The following is an 18,068-nucleotide window of genomic DNA, read 5'->3' as shown; positions in this document are numbered from 1 at the left end:
GCGAGCTTCTGAGCTGAAGAAAGATCCAACGCGGTTGCTCCGTCGTCCGAGAGCTGTAGGGCACACGTCCTTGTTCTGGCTGACGCTGACCGCAGCCGCAGGTTCTTGCTTCATGTGTTCTCTACCACCACCACCACACGCAACGCAACTGCTAGCTAGCCATCGGGTACTCCCAGCTCAGGCCGTGTCGTCGCGCCATGGCAACCGAAGTTGGTGAGGCCGCAGCTGCCGCTTGCCGTGCTGTTTTCTCCCGTACACGACGTTCTTGTCTTGCATATGTACCTAGCGCTGGCTGCTTTACCTACCATCGAAAGCTCTGACCAAAGTACCAAACACGTTTCTGCATGGCTATGATTAGCAGTTGAGGGCGCTTCTAATGGAACAATAAACAAAGCAGGACTCGTATGGAGCACCAAGCCCTGACTTGTGCGCGGTCAATCCTATCCAACCGCGCCCTAATAAAAAAGTGAGGAAAAACACCCGTTCGTGATCGTGTTTAAAGCGCACGTCGCGGCGCCCGCGTCCGATGCTGCTGTCGCTTACTCGCTTCGGCAAGCCAAGGTGAGAATTGTGCACACGGCCAGTGCAAGCGGAAAAAACCACCCCACGGGCCACGGTTTCAACAGCGTCCAGCAGCACATAGATATCGCGTTCTCGCCCGGGTCTTGGATTATTCGCTTGGGTTGCTTTGGTCGTAGTCCACCGGTAAACGGGGCGGCCGACTAATCGTTGCACAAGCTCGCGGCGCGGCGCGGCGCCGCCATGTCGTCTCCAGCGCCAACGTCGCCGGCTACGCCGTCTCCACCACCACCGGCTCCGGTACCGCCCACGCCGTCCCCGCAGCCGCCGACTCCGGCGCCGGTACCGCCCACGCCAGCGCCGGTACCACCAACTCCCGCGCCGGTGCCGCCCACGCCAGCGCCGATTCCGCCTACCCCCGCGCCGGTGCCGCCCACGCCTACGCCGTCCCCTCCTCCTCCGTCTCCGTCGCCACCACCGCCGGTGACGCCGTCCCCACCGCCGCCAGCGACCGTACCGACGCCATCCCCACCTCCACCGGCATCTCCTCCACCACCGACCGTGCCAACGCCATCACCAACGCCACCAGCATCTCCTCCACCACCGGCGACCGCGCCAACGCCAACACCTCCTCCACCTGTACTACGCCCGCCTCCTCCCAGTGCTGTCCCGGCGTCACCACCACCTCCTGACTCCGTCCCATCACCGCCCCCGTCTCCTAACGGCGTCCCGGCGTCACCCGCGTCTCCGCCGTCACATCAGTTATTGGCTCCGCCTCCACCGGCCTCGTCGACCGGAACATCATCAACGTCGTCATCGCCCTCTAAATCATCAAGCAACGCCACCGTGGTGGGCATAGGCGTCGCCGTCGGGGCGGTTGTTCTGATCGGCCTCGCCGTCGGCCTCATTTACTGCTTCGCGGGAAGGAAACGACGCCGGCGGTCGCCGCTGCCGTCTCAGGGGTTTCCAGGTACGTACGCGCATATGTACAAAACAAATACAACGTGGTCGCCTTTGTTCCTCGGCGTCCCGTCGTGGCCACGTTGATGCGACAGTACGCGTCGTGACTCGCGACGCCGAATGCGGGACCCTTGGTGGCCGAGTGATAAATTGGAATTCCACGGGCCACTATTCACTCCGCGTATCGCGGGTGACAGTTACATCGACGCCAAGTGGCATCGTGTGCTCGCTCATACGGCGTACCGCGCGATGCATGGGTGGCTTCGTAACTTGGCGTGCCATGGATTGCGAGCTGTTTGTACGCACGCATGCACGCAGCGGAAAACCTGAACTGGTGCGTGTTAGCGCCAGTTCTCTCTAAACACTTGCTGGACTGACCGATCGTTCTGCTCTTCCTTGTCCCCGGCGCCACCAGGCGAGTTCTACGACCCGCGGCGGGGTCCAATGACCCCGCTGCACATGTCGCACGTGCAATCGACGACGCCATCCTCGACGCCGCCACTGATGCACTCGTGGCAGCAGAGCAGCCACGGTCTGTCCGAGTCCCCGCTGCCGCCACTGAACCCTTCGCCGGCCATCACGGGCGGCACATTCGCGTACGACGACCTGGCGGCGGCGACGGACGGGTTCTCGGACGCCAACCTGCTCGGGCAGGGCGGGTTCGGGCATGTGTACCGCGGCACGGTGGCCGGGCAAGAGGTGGCCATCAAGAAGCTGCGGGCGGGCAGCGGGCAGGGCGACCGCGAGTTCCGCGCCGAGGTGGAGATCATCAGCCGTGTGCACCACAAGAACCTCGTCTCCCTCGTCGGCTACTGCCTCCATGGTGAACAACGGCTGCTCGTCTACGAGTATGTGCCCAACAAGACCCTCGAGTTCCAGCTTCACGGTACGGACGCTCTCGCCAAATGCGTATCTCCATCTCCTGAATGTCGTGCGATCGATGGCTGTATCGAAATTATTTTTGAACTCAGGGAGTGGCAGGCCAACATTGGACTGGCCGAGGCGGTGGAAGATCGCGGTCGGCTCGGCCAAGGGCCTCGCCTATCTGCACGAAGACTGTGAGCTCTCGGCTCTTTCCCCTCTGTTCCTCTCCGCCGGCGAAATTTTTTGAATCTTCTGTCCCTGACAAAAACAGGTTTATTATTATTTTTGTTTGGTGTCAGGTCATCCTAAGATCATCCATCGTGACATTAAGGCGGCGAACATCCTTCTGGATTATAACTACGAGCCAAAGGTAGACCCCAGACAGCCGAAATTCTTTTTATTCTTGCGTGCCTGCCCTGCATGCTTGACTGAAAGATGCAAATCTTTTGGCACAGGTTGCAGATTTTGGGTTGGCCAAATACCAAGCAGCTGAAGTAACCTCTGTTTCTACGCGTGTAATGGGGACTTTCGGGTAAATCGTCTCTGTGATGTTGGCACGCCCAGCAATTTTCCTTGCCCACATACATCATCATAACGCATGAACCAGTGCATTTAATAGTGGCATAAGACTCAAGAATATGTCATGTCTTTTCTTTTCGTCTTCAGATACTTGGCGCCAGAGTACGCTGCCACAGGCAAAGTTAACGACCGGTCCGACGTCTTCTCCTTCGGCGTGATGCTTCTGGAACTGATCACTGGAAGGAAACCAATCATGACATCTTCAGAGTATCAGCCTGAGACATTAGTTTCTTGGGTGAGTGGCACTTCTTGCGCCCAAAGCTGCCCATTCTATGTCTTACTCCAGAAGTCGCTTGTCTAATTACTTAGTTACCATCACTTAGTTATGACTGTGAACTAAGTATCGGTACTGCCGTATTGGTTATGGGTTGTTACATAGCATCACGCTGCTTCCCCGTTCCATATGCAACGGCAACGAGTGATGAAGCATCTCTTCCTTCTCTGTTGAACAGGCTAGGCCATTGCTGACAAGAGCTGTCGAGGAGGAAAACTATGACGAACTGATCGATCCCAGGCTGGAGACCAACTACGACGCGTACGACATGGCGCGGCTGGTTGCGTGCGCCGCGGCCGCCGTGCGCCAGACTGCGCGGTCCCGCCCGCGGATGAGCCAGGTAAGACTCCTGCTCCAGAACGTCTCACACACACTGGGTGCAGCCGTGGCTGCAAGCGTGACACTCGTCTCCCCGTTCCCAAATGGTCAGGTCGTCCGGTACCTGGAGGGCGAGCTGTCGGTGGAGGACCTAAACGCCGGCGTGATGCCGGGGCAGAGTGCGATGCAGCGGTCGAGCGGCGGCACGACGGACCAGATCAACCGGCTCAGGCGGATGGCGTTCGGGCCGGGCGCAGGAGGGAGCACCGGGACCGGGGCAATCACGGAGTACACCAGCAGCGAGTTCAGCGATCCCACCACCGAGTACGGGCTGAACCCATCCAGTGAGTACACGGCCAGCAGCGCGGGCGACACGGGGGAGGTGGCCGCGGGCGCGCAGGGGCAGCAGCAGTGGCACGGCAGGCGCGCGCCCGGCGACACCGAGAGGATGAGCCGGCGCACCACCGGCAGGCGCACCCAGTCGTAAACACACTGGCACACGGCATTCATTTTTGCGCTTTGTCAGGCTATAGTAGATTGTGATTTCGTTCGTTCGTGTACATGCGCGTGACAAGGCTGTGGTACTGAATTTTGCTGTCTCTTTTTTTTTTACTTCTCTGTGTTTCGGATTCATGCAATTTTTAGGCCGGGTGAGTGGAGGTTTAAGCTGTAAATTGTATATGCACGTTATTGGCGCTCCTCGGTAAACAAAAGTTAAGCTTTGAGTATGTTAGAACTCAAGTTGTGTAATATTTCTAGTAACTGGCAAGGTTCGCGAGTTCAAGTTTTTATGATCTGAAGAACTGACAACAAAGGATAGGTGTTAAATTTCAGAATGTGTTCATTGTCCACTTTCAGCATGTGTTCAGGTTCAGGTTAACTGCAGCTTCTGTTTGTTTGTCGTGCATCCATCTGCATAGTTCTTGTTCTCTGTTATTGTGCTTTTGGCAATAACTCAAATACTTGAATTTGGATCAAATTTCTTTAAAGCCTCGTTTGTTTCCTTTTATTTTAAGGAATTAAAATCTTACTATTGGAATAGGATATTTTTTTTAGAATGTGACATTCCAACAATTTCCAAAGTTATCATATAAGTCTATCTCAAATTCATGGAGTGAGAGATGAAAACTTATTCTATAGAGTTATATGTTATTTTTCCGATGTACAACTTATAGCACACTCTTCTACTTACTTCGTTATAACATGAATGTAGTATATAACTATCTCTCTCATATGATTTAAGATAATATACAAATATATTACATATATAAATATATGAACTTAATTAGTTTTGTCTAAATTATAATTATTAAAATGGAATTCAATTCCAACGAAACAACAGGGCCTAAGAGCATCTCCAAGAGCTCTCCATAAAACGACTCCTCAAAATCAGTTTTAAGGGACATCTAAATAATAAGTGGGGGTAAATTTTAATCCTTTCTCCAACAGATCCCTTAAAGCAGCAGTTTGTTTATGGGGAGCCCAAAAAACCCCTCATTTGTAGCTACAAATGAGGGAGTTTTAAGGGCTATGAAAAAGTTGGGGGCGCTTTAGGGGAACTGTTGGAGACATGTTTTTGTGTTTTTCCCCAAAAAATAGATTTAGGGGAGACTTCTGGGGAGCTTTTGGAGATGCTCTAAGATCATTTGAATCAGTAGAGTTAACATGCTCTAAAGATGTGTGACTGAACTTGAGAACCAACTCTACTTTAGTTATTGCTGTGTGATTCGATTAGTCCTTTAAATCTTTTCTACGTACCGTGCAGTAATTCAACCCTACTGCTGGCCAAAATAGTCTAACACTGTGGTACATGTAGTTCCTAGGTGCTGGCGTTGATGGAGTTTATGATGCATATCAGAATGGGTTGTCGTTGGATGTCTCACTGAAGATGAGCTTACTGTCATACATACTAACCATTTCAGTTTGGTAAACGCCAGGAGAGGGCGCCAAACCAGTTCGCAGCCGATTTCAGTTTATTAAGGGCACTATTGTTGGAGCGCAAAAATATTTTGTGCCCTAAAACACTTTAATTGAGGCCCCTTTTTAATTTATACTCCTGTAGATGCTCTTAGCTGCATATAAACTTACCGCACCCATCTTAAAATAAATGAACGCCCCATGTTTCGAGGAACCAACTAATTTCAAATTTAACTAGGTTTAAAGAAAATACAACCAACATTTTTTTATCTCCAACTAGGTTTACTATAAAATATGTAATGTGATTAATCTAATAATATATGCTTAATACTGTTGGCGTTCGAAAAAGGTTATAACCACAGTGGAAATTTACTTATCATGGGGATATTTTTTGTGGGCAGGGTTGCGACGATGCGACGTACGGACATTACAATAGTATAAATAAAGTTATACTTATAAAAGTCCTATTTGAAAATGATCTAAAAAAGGAGAGTTAAAAAATTTAATAGAAAAGGCGATTATTCCCGCTTAAATGCGGCTGCGGCGACGAAGAACACCGACCAGTGCATCATTCATACAAATCGATAAGCTTTATGAGCCCCCTTTATCCAAAAATTTCCCAGCATTTCTTTGCCGACAATCCTCTTATCTACCAGGTGACCGATGACGCGATACGTGCGAGATCGACCCTTTTCCCCTTTTTTATTATTTCCTTTGAAAGAAGAAAATAATGCCCTCGTGGATTCGGCCACTCTTTTATTTAACGACCGATTTTTCCACTATTCGTACCATGTAATCTGATAGGCTGTCCTTGGCTTGTTCCTTTCGCCTCCGATTCCGTCGCCATTCAGGCCGGAGTACCGCCGATCTGAGAAATACTACTGCGACGCGAGTGCCGAAAGGCTGACGCGAACGGATAGAGCGAATCGCGCCTAGGTGCCGTGCGTGGGTATCAGCCGCTCGTAGGCGCTGCCGCGTCGGACGGGTGTAGATAGCGGCCGACCCGGCGCCGCGGCGCGCCCCGCGTCTATCCCCCCACCACGTTTCGTGGCGCTGAAGCGCTGCTGCCCTCCTGCCGTGCTGAGTCAGGGTTGATGAGGGTTACAACTTACAACCCCCAACGGCTTCTCGTGGCCACTCGCTTTTCACGCAAGACGGCAGAACCTGCACCCCCGTCCCCCGCCGGCTCGTGTCGTGGTGGGTGGCCACCCCTCCTCCGCTCCGCTCCATTTGGGCGGAAACCGAATCACTCGGGTCAGTGGCCACTTGACCCCCTGAGCTTTCCTTCCACTTTGCAGGCTCGAGATCACCGGTCACAAACGGCAGTGGTCGTCGTATCGTACCATGGTAATCATGGGATCACTATGAACGGACCCGACGGACCGGCGAGAGTTGTGCGGCAAAAGGGGTCGACTCATCGTCCATGGTGTGGTTCGGCCGGACGTTAACCGACCCAGTGAAGCGCGCGTCGTTGTCGCTGTAGATCCGATCCGGTGCGTTGACGATGCCAGTAGTAGTATGTACTGTAGTAGCTAGGTCAACTCGGGTAGTGTTATCCCCAACCCTTTTGCCACGTCAGGCCCAGGCCAGGGGAGATTACCAGGGGCTCTCTCCGCCTTCCCAGCCAGCCTGGGATGCTGGTGCCGCTCCCCGTCCACGCACGCCCAAGAAAAGTATAAATTAACTAGGAAACATACATACGGACTCTACAGCAGGATTAACGAAAGCGAGAGTGGAGGGGCCAGCATAGCAACGCCAACGATGGAGCAAAAGCGGCGAAGGGATAAGGCCCCCCCGAGTGGGGTCCCGTCGCAATTCTTTAATCGGACCCATCGTGGTTCCACGTGGCGGTCCAACCCTCTCCGGGGGGAGAAGATCGGCAAGATGACTTGCGTGGAGACGCGCAACGAGACCCGGCCGGTCCGCCTCCGCCCCCGACGCCGTTATATACACGCCCCTGTCTCCCCCCTCGCCTGGTTCGTTGCCGCACCCGCTGCCGCCTGCCGTAGTGCTGCTCCCGGCCCTCCCTCTAATTGCTCTTGCCGCTTTATGTATTTGCCGCGCGCGGCGACAGAGAATATACACGAGTATATACAGTAGCCGCCGCCGGTGGAGTCTCTATCTGGCAGCCGGCCGGTCGGTCGGTACTCTGCTCTAGAAGCTAGAGAGATACTACTCTGCAGGCTAGCTAGCTAGCTAGAGGTAGTAGAAGAGGCCGGCCCGGCCCGATTGAAGAATAACATAGAGCTGTCAGCTGCTGAGCGACGACGGCGATGGTGCTCTACTTCAAGGCGCGTCCGGACGCCGGCGACTACACCATCTACATGGGCGCCGACAAGAACGAGAACGAGGAGCTCATCAAATACGGCCTCCCCGAGGACGTCTGGTACGTACGTACGTCGTCGCTAGCTGCTGCTACCTCTTACTTCCTCGCGACGACGACGACGACGACGACATGCCGCATGCGATTCAGTGGTGAATTGAATCATGGCGAGGTGATTCGATGGTGGGTTGGGTTCCGATCGACCGCGACATGCGCGCGTCTCGGTCTGCCGCTACACGTAGAGGCAGCTTAGCATTGCACGCATAGAGGACGGCAGATGGAGAGGGCGACGACGAGAGCTCTGTTGAGATAGCTAGGCTTGAGCAGTTTATACTGCGAGGGCGGATAGATTAACGCGTGACTGGGCCTTGACGAGGCTGCTGGCGTGGACATCCCATCCCCAACCCCAACTACCTACCGGCCGGCCTACTCTACTACCAAGACGATAGATAGGTAGATAGATACGACCAAACCTGCGGTGCGGAGCACAACACGACTGTCTTCTGTTCTGTCTGTCGCATGCGTACAAGTCGTTTTGTCTGCTCACCGCTGGCTATGTGAATCTTTTAATTATCTTGTACGGCCAGGGGACGGGGGACCTCAGCTCACAAACATACAGTAGCTAGCTTGCTTGGAGCTGATTACACTTACACCCGGCCAGCTAGCTAGGCCAGGTGTGTGTGTATGTAGCCAGCTGGAGCGCTTTCTGTACAGTACAGCTCTCGCGTAACGTAACTAACCGTAGAATTAATATAGTACAAGATACCATCAGCTAGCAGCGCCTAAATACACATGTTGCAGGTTCCATGTGGACAAGGTATCCTCGGCACACGTCTACCTGAGGCTAAAGAAAGGCGAGACGATACACACCATCAGCGAGGCCCTCCTGGAGGACTGTGCGCAGCTCGTCAAGGCTCACTCCATTCAAGGTGCGTGCTCGATCTCCTCTGACCTCTCTCTCTCTCTGTCTCTCTCCATGGGAGAAGAACCAAAAACAGAACACGGTGTGCCCTGCCCTACAAGGCTTTTCAGCTCCCACATTGCAGCATGTTGCGGCGGCTGGAATCTTTTCTCACTCCCCCCCTGTAGCCATCGAGCAGGAGATCTATCAGGAGAGCGCCTCCTTCGTCTCCCTCTCTTTCTCCTAGCTCCATTATTGGCGCTGCGCGGGGCCACTAGCTAGCAACAAGCTCCTCCAATCATCTGCGCTGCCTGCGCGCGTACATGTTGATGTGATTCGCGATCATGGAAACGTGACACCAATTGTTGGAGTGGGTGACGGACGCGGCTTTGCTGTACGTGCAGGGAACAAGATGAACAACGTCGAGGTGATCTACACGCCCTGGGCTAATCTCAAGAAGTCCCCATCCATGGATGTCGGCCAGGTTGGCTTCCACAACCCGCGGATGGTAATCACTTTTTTTTGCCCCCCCCCCCCACCTCGTTACTATAGATGGCCAAAAAGCACGAGGCCCGTGAGCCCGGCACGAAGCCCGCTTTTTGGGCCCGGTCCGAGCCCGGCACGGTAGAATAAGCGGGCGGGTTTGGACAGGAAACTAGGCACGGCAGGCTAGCCCGGCACGACCCGTTTACCTCTAAGCCCGTCAAGCCCGTTTTTTACACTAAAACGTGCTTACCGGCCCGTTTAGCCCGCTTTTTGGCCCGTTTTTTCGTGCTAAACGGGCCGGCCCGGCCCGTTTAGGCCCGCTGCGGGCCGGGCTTGGACAGAAAATTAAGCCCGCTGGCTCAGCAGGCCCGACCCGGTTTTTGGCCGGGCTTCACCGGGCCCGGGCCGGGCCGGGCCGGGCGGCCCGTTTGGCCATCTCTACTCGTTACCCCTCTCCCCCAAAAATCTGGGGCTCGGCCAGGTGGGAGAACGGGCCCACGTGTCAGCCAAGACAGCATCTGATTAAAACACGTACGGACAGAGTGGTGGTGGTGGTCTTTCGCGCTTGTACAGTGTTGCACCGTTGCATCCTTTTTTTTTTATTTCCTCACCCGTTAAACCAGTCTCCTCAAATAATGCAAAGTTGGGGTTCGAACTGGGGGGGAAAAATAACACCCAACGGCCGTTAATATTGTAAATGGATCGGAGATGAAGATGCCAAAGGTGTATGTGTGTCTGGACATACGACGACGACCACTGGTCTGATTGTTTCAGCACTTTAATCATGTCCAAATGTTATATATGCCTTGCATTATTGCATCCAACCTTTTGCGTCATATGCCACGCTGGAAAAGCATCTTGGGGATTTTTTTTAAAAAAAAAATAGGACTAGCTAGCGTCGTATTGGCTGGACATGTTTGAATCCTTTTGGAGTTCCTTAATTAGGTTATCCTGTGTCTGTAGCTAGCGAATTAATACTCACGCCTGATCAACAATATTTTGTCAATCAGCAATAGTCCTGACAATGTGAGACCATGTCCTCTTTATATTCCTTGCTATACACACAAACATATGTACTATACGTAATTATGTAGCAAAAAATAATTCCTTTAAATCTACTGCATCTCTATGCATGTAGTCATATACTGTGTGTTGTATAGCTGTACCTCAGCTGCTTGTTATTGATTTGCTCGTGTCAGTTGGGCTGACCTATTTGCGAATATAAGCAGTGTGGGAGTTGTAATTTACTTACTAGCTATCTACTGTGTGGCAGGTACATGTGCTTATAGTCGAGAAGCGTGTCAACGAGATCATCAACAGGCTGAATAAAACCCGGGTAGAACGCCGGGCGCCAGACTTGAAAGGTGCTTAATTACTAACACACAGACACGCTGATCTGCCCATGCACGCTTAATTATTATCAGTTGATTAATAATCTTTCTCCCCTCGCGCTCGTGTGCAGCGGAGAAAGAGGCATCAAATGCAGCAGAAAAGGCCGAGAGGAAGATGCAGCTGAAAGAGAAGGTATACTCAGTTAACATTGCTGACAGCGCGGCCATGCACACATGTATGGCGTCTAACGACGGTCATCGCTGAATGGATTGGCAGAAACGGAAGGAGGAGATGGAAAGGCTGGAGAAGGAGAAATGGGCGGAGATACGGAGCTACAAGGGCCTCATGGTGGCCGAGAAGATGACGTCCAACCGCCAGATCGCCTCCGCCGGCAAGTCCATGCAGGAAATGGAGGATGAGTTCGTCTGAAGACGACTGTCATCGTCACTGGAGTCTACATCTCTCTCTCTCTCTCTCTCTGTCTGTGTGTGTGTTGTGTGTGTACGTACATATGTCCATGCTCGCGTGATAACGACGAGTCGAAGCAACCAAAAGATCTCATGGATCGATTATTCGATCCGTTCCTGATCCTCCGTTGATCTGTGCTCTGTACATAACATGTGCTCCCAGCATGGACATGTATAGGTCACGAGAAGAGCTAGCGCGTATGTATACAAGTAACTAGTGACGAGCTGTTGCTCGGAGGGATCAACATATATGGAGTTCATCAAGAGAATCGGTGCAACACACTTGCCGCCAGGAGAACCAGCTGAGGTACTAAAAATATATGGAGTTCCTCAGTTTCCACGATGTCCATGCCCAAAGGGGTAGCACAGGTAAACATATTCAGAATGCCATCATGCTTTACCTAAAGATTCAAAGCCATCCATCATATGTCCATCCATCATCTCTGTTAACTGACACCAAACCTCCCTAGCTACAGCTAGCAGATATCTCCATTTCATTCAGAATCACTAAAGCATCGCTCAGGGAGAGAAAAAAACAAGATCCAATGCTAGTTCGGGATCAAGATTTTCCAAAAGTACACACGCATGCATGAGCAGATATGATTATTACACAAGATAAATCACCAATGTGATGGGACATAAAAGAAAGGTTATGGCATAAGTACATAACTTAGATGTTTCATCAGATGGTGACAATCTGATGGAACATCTAAGTTATGTACATAATCAGGAAGTAATCGAAAGAACTAATCAAAAGCGTACGAACAGTTGGGGTGACCAGTTGTTTCGAGTTGAACAAAGGTCCCTGCTAATTGTATTTTGTTTTTGTTTTATACCCCTTATAATAAAATTTTCGGCAACTCTCCTGGCGTTCATTTCCAAAAAAAAAATGAACAAGCAGATGGATCTATTCCAGAAATTGCCCATTTATAATCGTGAGGCAAATTTCTATTTTCTATATGCCATAGTGAGCAGACAGTAGTTGGACTGATCAATTGCCATTTGCTAATATGAGAGTCAACATTCTATTTTTAAGCCATAATTAGCAGACAAGTAGTTGAACTGGTTCAGGTTAGCATACGGGCAAGTTGGATGTACAGCTTTGCAGTTCTGCATCGATGTAATGTAACCAACAACAAAATTGATTCTGCTACCAACAGTTCAATAATTCTCTGTCTGTGTCATGAACAGCTTTCCAATGTCCTTTATGATATGCCAAATGCTAAAAAAACATAGTGAGTCCAATAACAACCAGGGTCCACAGACTATGGAAGCTTTACTCCTAGATAAAAGCGTGGGAGAAATGCAGTGAGAGCTTGGGTTTCATAATGCAATAGGAGAGAGATGCACACGAATTTCCAAAATGTCCAGCCACCCATTTTCATGTGCCTGCCTGACTCGTAGCTAGGCCTGCAAATGGGGTGAGTATAAACGGGTATTTTAAGTGGATTTATAAAATGAGTTTGTTTTGGTGGGTTTTGATGGATTTTAATCGTGAACAGGTTAGATTGGGTGAGTTTATTTTATATTGCGGGTTAAAATGGTTGATATCCATGGGTGTAGATGGGTTTACATAGACATGAGCTTCCATGTGTCTTACCCATCCGTATGTAGGCCTGCAATATTTTAGGTGGGTTTAAGAAATGAGTTTGTTTGGTGGATTATGATGGGTTTTGATTGTGAACGGGTTGGGTTGTGAGGGTTTATTTTGTATTGTGGGTCAAAATTGTTGATACCCATGGGTGTAGATGGGTTTGCATAGGTGTGGGCTTACATGGATTTTCACCCATCCGTAGACCGCATGACTATATTCGAGTTGACTCCCAATTTAGTCTCAAGTCCCAACATACACAACTCAACCCTAACTCCCTAAGTCTTCACCCATGCTTTTGATGCTACCTAGATGTGTCTTCCACTGTTGCTAGCTTCGACCTTGATCAGAGACTTTTTCCAACGCTGCTAGTTTATGTTTCTTGCTAAAAAGATTATTGTTCATTAAGGATCTTTAATATATGTTTTTTGTTATTCTCTCGAGACCTAAATGTTAATCGACCAAACTTGTTTTTGTATCAGTGTATAATATTATTGTCACTATTTTTGTATGGTGTGGACTATGTTTTTGTATGTCATTGAAACTACCTGTAAAGTTGTCACTGTGTATCAATGTATGTGTATGCAGTTGGCTTGATGTGAGACAATAAACTGAACCCATGGGGTTTCCACCCAATTACGGGTTGGTTTGGGATCAATAATATTATTGGATGTGTTGGATTTAATTTCTTCTTATATTTTTGGTTGGGTGTAAGATGTATATCAAAGTTATTAGATTTAGATATGGGTAGGCCTGGGTTGGAATTTTTGCCATTATAAGGCCTACTCGTAGCACAATCCTGCATGGTGCGAACAGAGCCGAAGATTCCATACCCAGCATCGTATTATGAAATCAGACTCAAATGTATCTCAGGCATTATTATTTTCAATCTAAGGCAACACCATGAATATGAAGATTGCGACCAACCGTCGGGCACTTCAGGGGGACGGGCTCCTGCTCCGCCTTGGACGGCCTCTGCTATCTGCTGCAGGCAGTTGCGGCCTGCTCCGCCTCCGCGGGAGAAAAGACTGAAGGACTTGCGGATACGGATATTATCCGTTTTCACATTCCTATTCAACGGGAATTCGGATACATCCGCTTTGGCTTCCATACTAGAAACGGATTCGGATAGTTATCCAATTATTCGGATAACAATTTCTATTTTCTATCACTATATGGCTGGCACTGTGATTTTTTCTCTCTAGATTTTTACCATACGTTACCCAGGTATTTCTCTCCACAGACTACACGTTGTAAGGATCCTCTTTTGATTTTTGAGAGCTGTTTCAAAGTAGTATAAGTTTGTGACATTGGAGGGGAATAATCAGATCAAAGCTTCACAGAACATGTTGTAAGAAACATTTTATATGCCATATGAAATAGATACCCTTCCGTTTCTTTCTAATTGTCGTTGGATAGTTCAATTTTGCACTATCCATCGACAACTAAAACAAAACGGAGGGAGTACATCAGTACTACTTCAGAAGCCACCGTTTGATAAAAAAAGTTATGATGCTAAGGGGGTGTTTGTTTGGGATTATAAGTTGTCCAGATTATATAATCCAACAAATTTTGAACTAGGTGCTAGTTCAAAATTTGTTGGATTATATAATCTGAGCAGATTATAATCTCAAACAAACACCCCCTAAGTAGATTTGTAGAGCAAAGCTCAGTATCATTTTGTTCAAAAATTCAGTTGAATAGGAAATAGGCCAACCTATACTGTCTGTATCTTATAAGCTCAACCATGTTTAGTCGATACAGCTTTTGCATAATCTAAGGCCTGGAAAGAATTGAGGACCTTCCTGGGTGCGCCCCGTGTCGACCCACCACCACCGATGGTGCCGTCATTTCTAGGGATGGGAAATGGAAATGGTCATCCGAATTATACGATATCCCGTACACCGTAAAGAGTGTACATGAATATCCGTATATGGATCCGTTTTTGGTATGAAGCCATATATCCGGATCCGTTTCGCAAAAACGAATTCGGATTCTGATATCCGAACTTCTATTGGACACGGATGTGAAAGCGGATAATCCGTATCCGCAAGTCCTGCGCGCGCGCTGTGTTTTCGGGCGCGAAATTTATCTCCAGAGTGTGAGTGTCTTATTCCTCACCCAGTAAAACAAAATACCTGGGTAATGTAGAGTAAAATCTAGAAAAAAAAATCACAGTACTAGTCATTGTGGATGGAAAATAGAAATAATTAACAGAACTATTCGGTATCCGTACTCAATAAAAGTGTATATGGATATTCCTATCTGAATCCGTTTCTCATATGGAAGCCAAAATTGATACTCCCTCCGTTTCTTTTTAGTTGTCGCTGAATAGTTCAATTTTGCACTATCCAGCGACAACTAAAACGAAACGGAGGGAGTATAACCGAACTCGTTTAGAGTGCGTTCGTTTGTTCAGGATTGAGACCAGGAATGGTTCCAGGTGATCAAAACTTATACAAATTAGATAAACATTTCTGGTTGGATTGATTCTAGGTCATAGTTCCAGAACAAACGAACACACCCTTAGCAAAATCGAATTCCGATCCTGATATCCGAATTTCCATTGTATAGGAATGTGAAAGCGGATGATATCCGTATCCGCACGTCCTCTGCGCTAGCCTCTATTTTTTTTCCCGAAAAGCGAAAAAGCGTCAAGATAGTTGTCGCAATTCATTAATAAGAGGGAGAAGCAAAACACCAATTACAGGGTCCCTAACCACCACGAGTACGACTACAACAACCTATACAAAGATTTAAAAAAAACACACACAACAATAAGAGACTCTTTAAACAAAGCTAGAGTGAACCATCCTGCGACAAAGAGATCCTCTAAATAAAGGTAGAGTGAGCCGCCATGCATTGCATGACATTCTCTCTGATGAGATAAGCAACGGCGAGATGATCTTTCATGGATTTTTTTTAAAAAAAATTCTATTTCTTTTTTCCAAATATTCTACCAAAAAATAGACAACTAGCCTATCGAAAATCCTTCATCTCGGTTTATCAATTCTACCTAAGCCTACACCTTGCCTACCATGTATGTAAATGACCATCATACTTTAGATTCGCTGGGAAGCTGAGATCGGTCCATTGTAACAATTTCCGTCAAATGCTTTTTGAGTAGCTCGCTAGCCTCTGCTTTGCCATCCATTAATTCCCCTGCGGCTTGCGGGCGCCACGCTGTGACGGGCAAAAGGACTACTGAAGCTGAATAGTAGTTGTACCATATAGTAAAAATCTAGAGATAAAAAAACACAGTACCAACCAGGGATGAAAAATGGAAATGGTTATTCATATTATACGATATCCGTACCCAGTAAAAGATGCACATGAAAAATATCCGTATCTGAATTCATTTTTCATATAAAAGTCAAAGTCAAAGTATCCGAATCCGTTTAGCGAAAACGAATGTGGATTCTGATATCCGAATTTACGTTGGTCTAATACGGATGTGAAATCGGATAGTTCGTGTCCGCAAGTCCTGTGTGCGCCAGCCTCTGTTTCGCCACCCCTCACTGTGTTCCCTTGCGCACGCCAGCCATGCCGCCGCTGTGTTTTCGCGCGCTAAATTTATTTATACCCAACTTGTCTTGTTCCTCACTCAGTAAAACAAAACGGCAGTCATTCTCATTCTCTACCTCTAAATTTTCTACCGTCCACGACCCAAGCATCTGCAACCTAACCCTAGTTAGCTGCTAGACGGTGGCGGCACGCCGGCACTAGCGGCTCCACCTCCACCCCTGGGTTCCGCTCGTCGTGGTGGTTTGCGGCTGCTGTTGATTGATCGTCGTGTGTTTTCCCTAGAAATCTCCATCGACGACGGGTCCTTCTGTACAATTCATCAGCTGCTCCACCTACAGTCCTACACTACATCCAAAAAAAAAACGAAATGTGACTATTCTAATTCAATTCTTGTTGACCGAATGCTTCATGGTACTAGCATGAATATGCATCTGATCTACGGCCTCTCTCTATCTTGTCAACTACAGGGATAGAAGCAAAGGGCTACTGCTGATCAGTAGTTTTTTTTAAGGGAAGCAATTTTTTCTTGTCTGGTTGGTGGTCCTTCTTACGTTTTAATGTCACTATGTGTTAGTTTAGGCTATTCTGTCAGCTGGTATCCCCAGCGTGCTCGCCGGCGATATTTGATTGTTGAACCTTTATATGTTTTCTAATAATCAGAGAAGTTTATCAGTTTAAAAAAATATCATGTGTATATTTCTTAAGGTGTGCACCATGATACAAGTGGCGCTAGATTCACACCTGACTACCTACATCACCATCCATGTTTTCGGGACAAGAAAACCGTGGTTGTTTGCACCAAAAGTTGTGATCCCGTCACAAACCGCTCTTACAAATCCGACCGTTAGAGAATAGCCCATTCTGAGAGCTACGGTGTCGTTGAAAATATAACCCACGAAGGGGAAATGAATTCTTTTTCTTGAACAACATCATTTCTACCTAGCCGAATAAACGACACATTGTGGTCGCTTCTAATTAACAAAGGTAAAGACCTCCAGTCCCTGTCCCAGCCCTAGAGCTAGCCAACTACCAAACATGTGATTTATGTCATTAGACTGAGTTTCTCCTATGACCAAGAAGAGGACGTTCCAAACAAATCTAGCCAGACGGCACTTGATCGTTAATAGTTTCGTTCATATGATAAAAATAATAAGATAAATCTCCATGTCAATTATGATACTTTAAGAGAACTTGTGAGAGTAATTGAGGTCCAAACACTATATATATATGAATCAACGATAATAGAATGCCTACCTAGAGAACAGTTCTATCTAAAATTTATGGTAAAAACTGATTTATAATTATGAGATCCAAACAAGGTGTTGTTTGGTTCACGAAATGTAATGTAAATGATAATGATATCGAGTCACACTCAAGTGCTAGTTTGAATAGGCTTATATTAGTTCCAAGTATAATATCTAATTATGGTTGGACCTAAATAAACATGATCTAACATTATTAGTTATTTATCACATTATAAATATGTGAACAAAACGAAACCTTAAAGTACTTCATGACAGATCTAGCGATGCTCTTTTCACCTTACCTACTCTAAAACATTATTAAGGAATTGAATAAATACCGTTCCCGTTGAGCAAAAAGTCAATAGTGCATGCCTTAAATAAAAAAAACAAAGGGAGTGTTGCAGAACACCCTTTATTTTGCAGCTACACACGCGTTTCGGCGTTTGAATCTCCTTCAGCTCAATCGCGCTAGCAACCTAGCATTGTGAGTTGTGAGAAGACCAAATGTTTTTGGGCCGCTTATTAGAATGGAGTTGGTTTGGGCCGCTGGGGACCGCAGAAGCGCCCAGCCTGAGAGAGCGGCAGGTCCCCAGCCCGACTCGCAGGCGCAGCGCGATTTGTCACGGGCGCGCTCAGCTCCAGTTCGCACTTCGCAGTGCGCGGCGTCGCGGTGGAGCGCCAAAACCTGAGCGCGGCACAGAGGCCAGAGCTGGTACGCGCACCATCCCCATGTTTGAGCGGCCAGGCCCAGACCACTACCGGTCCCGT

At 48.3% G+C, this 18,068-nt stretch overlaps 2 protein-coding genes across 3 annotated transcripts; both read left to right on the top strand.

Annotated features, from left to right (window-relative positions):
• The first annotated feature begins 294 nt into the window (after positions 1-294).
• LOC103651211 (proline-rich receptor-like protein kinase PERK2) lies at positions 295-4,350 on the top strand. The gene is made up of 8 exons (XM_008676830.4): positions 295-1,489; positions 1,895-2,365; positions 2,451-2,537; positions 2,643-2,713; positions 2,799-2,875; positions 3,010-3,157; positions 3,375-3,536; positions 3,627-4,350. The coding sequence occupies exons 1-8, from the start codon at positions 763-765 to the stop codon at positions 3,999-4,001; spliced, it is 2,118 nt and encodes a 705-aa protein (XP_008675052.2). The 5' UTR covers positions 295-762; the 3' UTR covers positions 4,002-4,350.
• Positions 4,351-7,086: 2,736 nt separating this feature from the next.
• Positions 7,087-11,218, top strand: LOC100217062 (uncharacterized). Of its 2 annotated transcripts, none has more exons than XM_008674060.4 (6): positions 7,087-7,817; positions 8,556-8,683; positions 9,060-9,139; positions 10,415-10,505; positions 10,604-10,665; positions 10,750-11,218. In XM_008674060.4, the coding sequence occupies exons 1-6, from the start codon at positions 7,705-7,707 to the stop codon at positions 10,900-10,902; spliced, it is 627 nt and encodes a 208-aa protein (XP_008672282.1). In that variant the 5' UTR covers positions 7,087-7,704; the 3' UTR covers positions 10,903-11,218. The 2 variants fall into 2 exon arrangements, with proteins under 2 accessions (XP_008672282.1, NP_001136905.1); NM_001143433.1 differs by having other exon boundaries at positions 7,423-7,817; positions 9,060-9,163; positions 10,750-11,216.
• The last annotated feature ends 6,850 nt before the right edge of the window (positions 11,219-18,068 follow it).

The sequence above is a fragment of the Zea mays genome, chromosome 3 (assembly GCF_902167145.1).
Source record: "Zea mays cultivar B73 chromosome 3, Zm-B73-REFERENCE-NAM-5.0, whole genome shotgun sequence".
Classification (NCBI taxonomy): domain Eukaryota; kingdom Viridiplantae; phylum Streptophyta; class Magnoliopsida; order Poales; family Poaceae; genus Zea; species Zea mays.
Note: the sequence above shows the minus strand (reverse complement) of the source record. Positions and strands in the feature narration are given on the sequence as shown.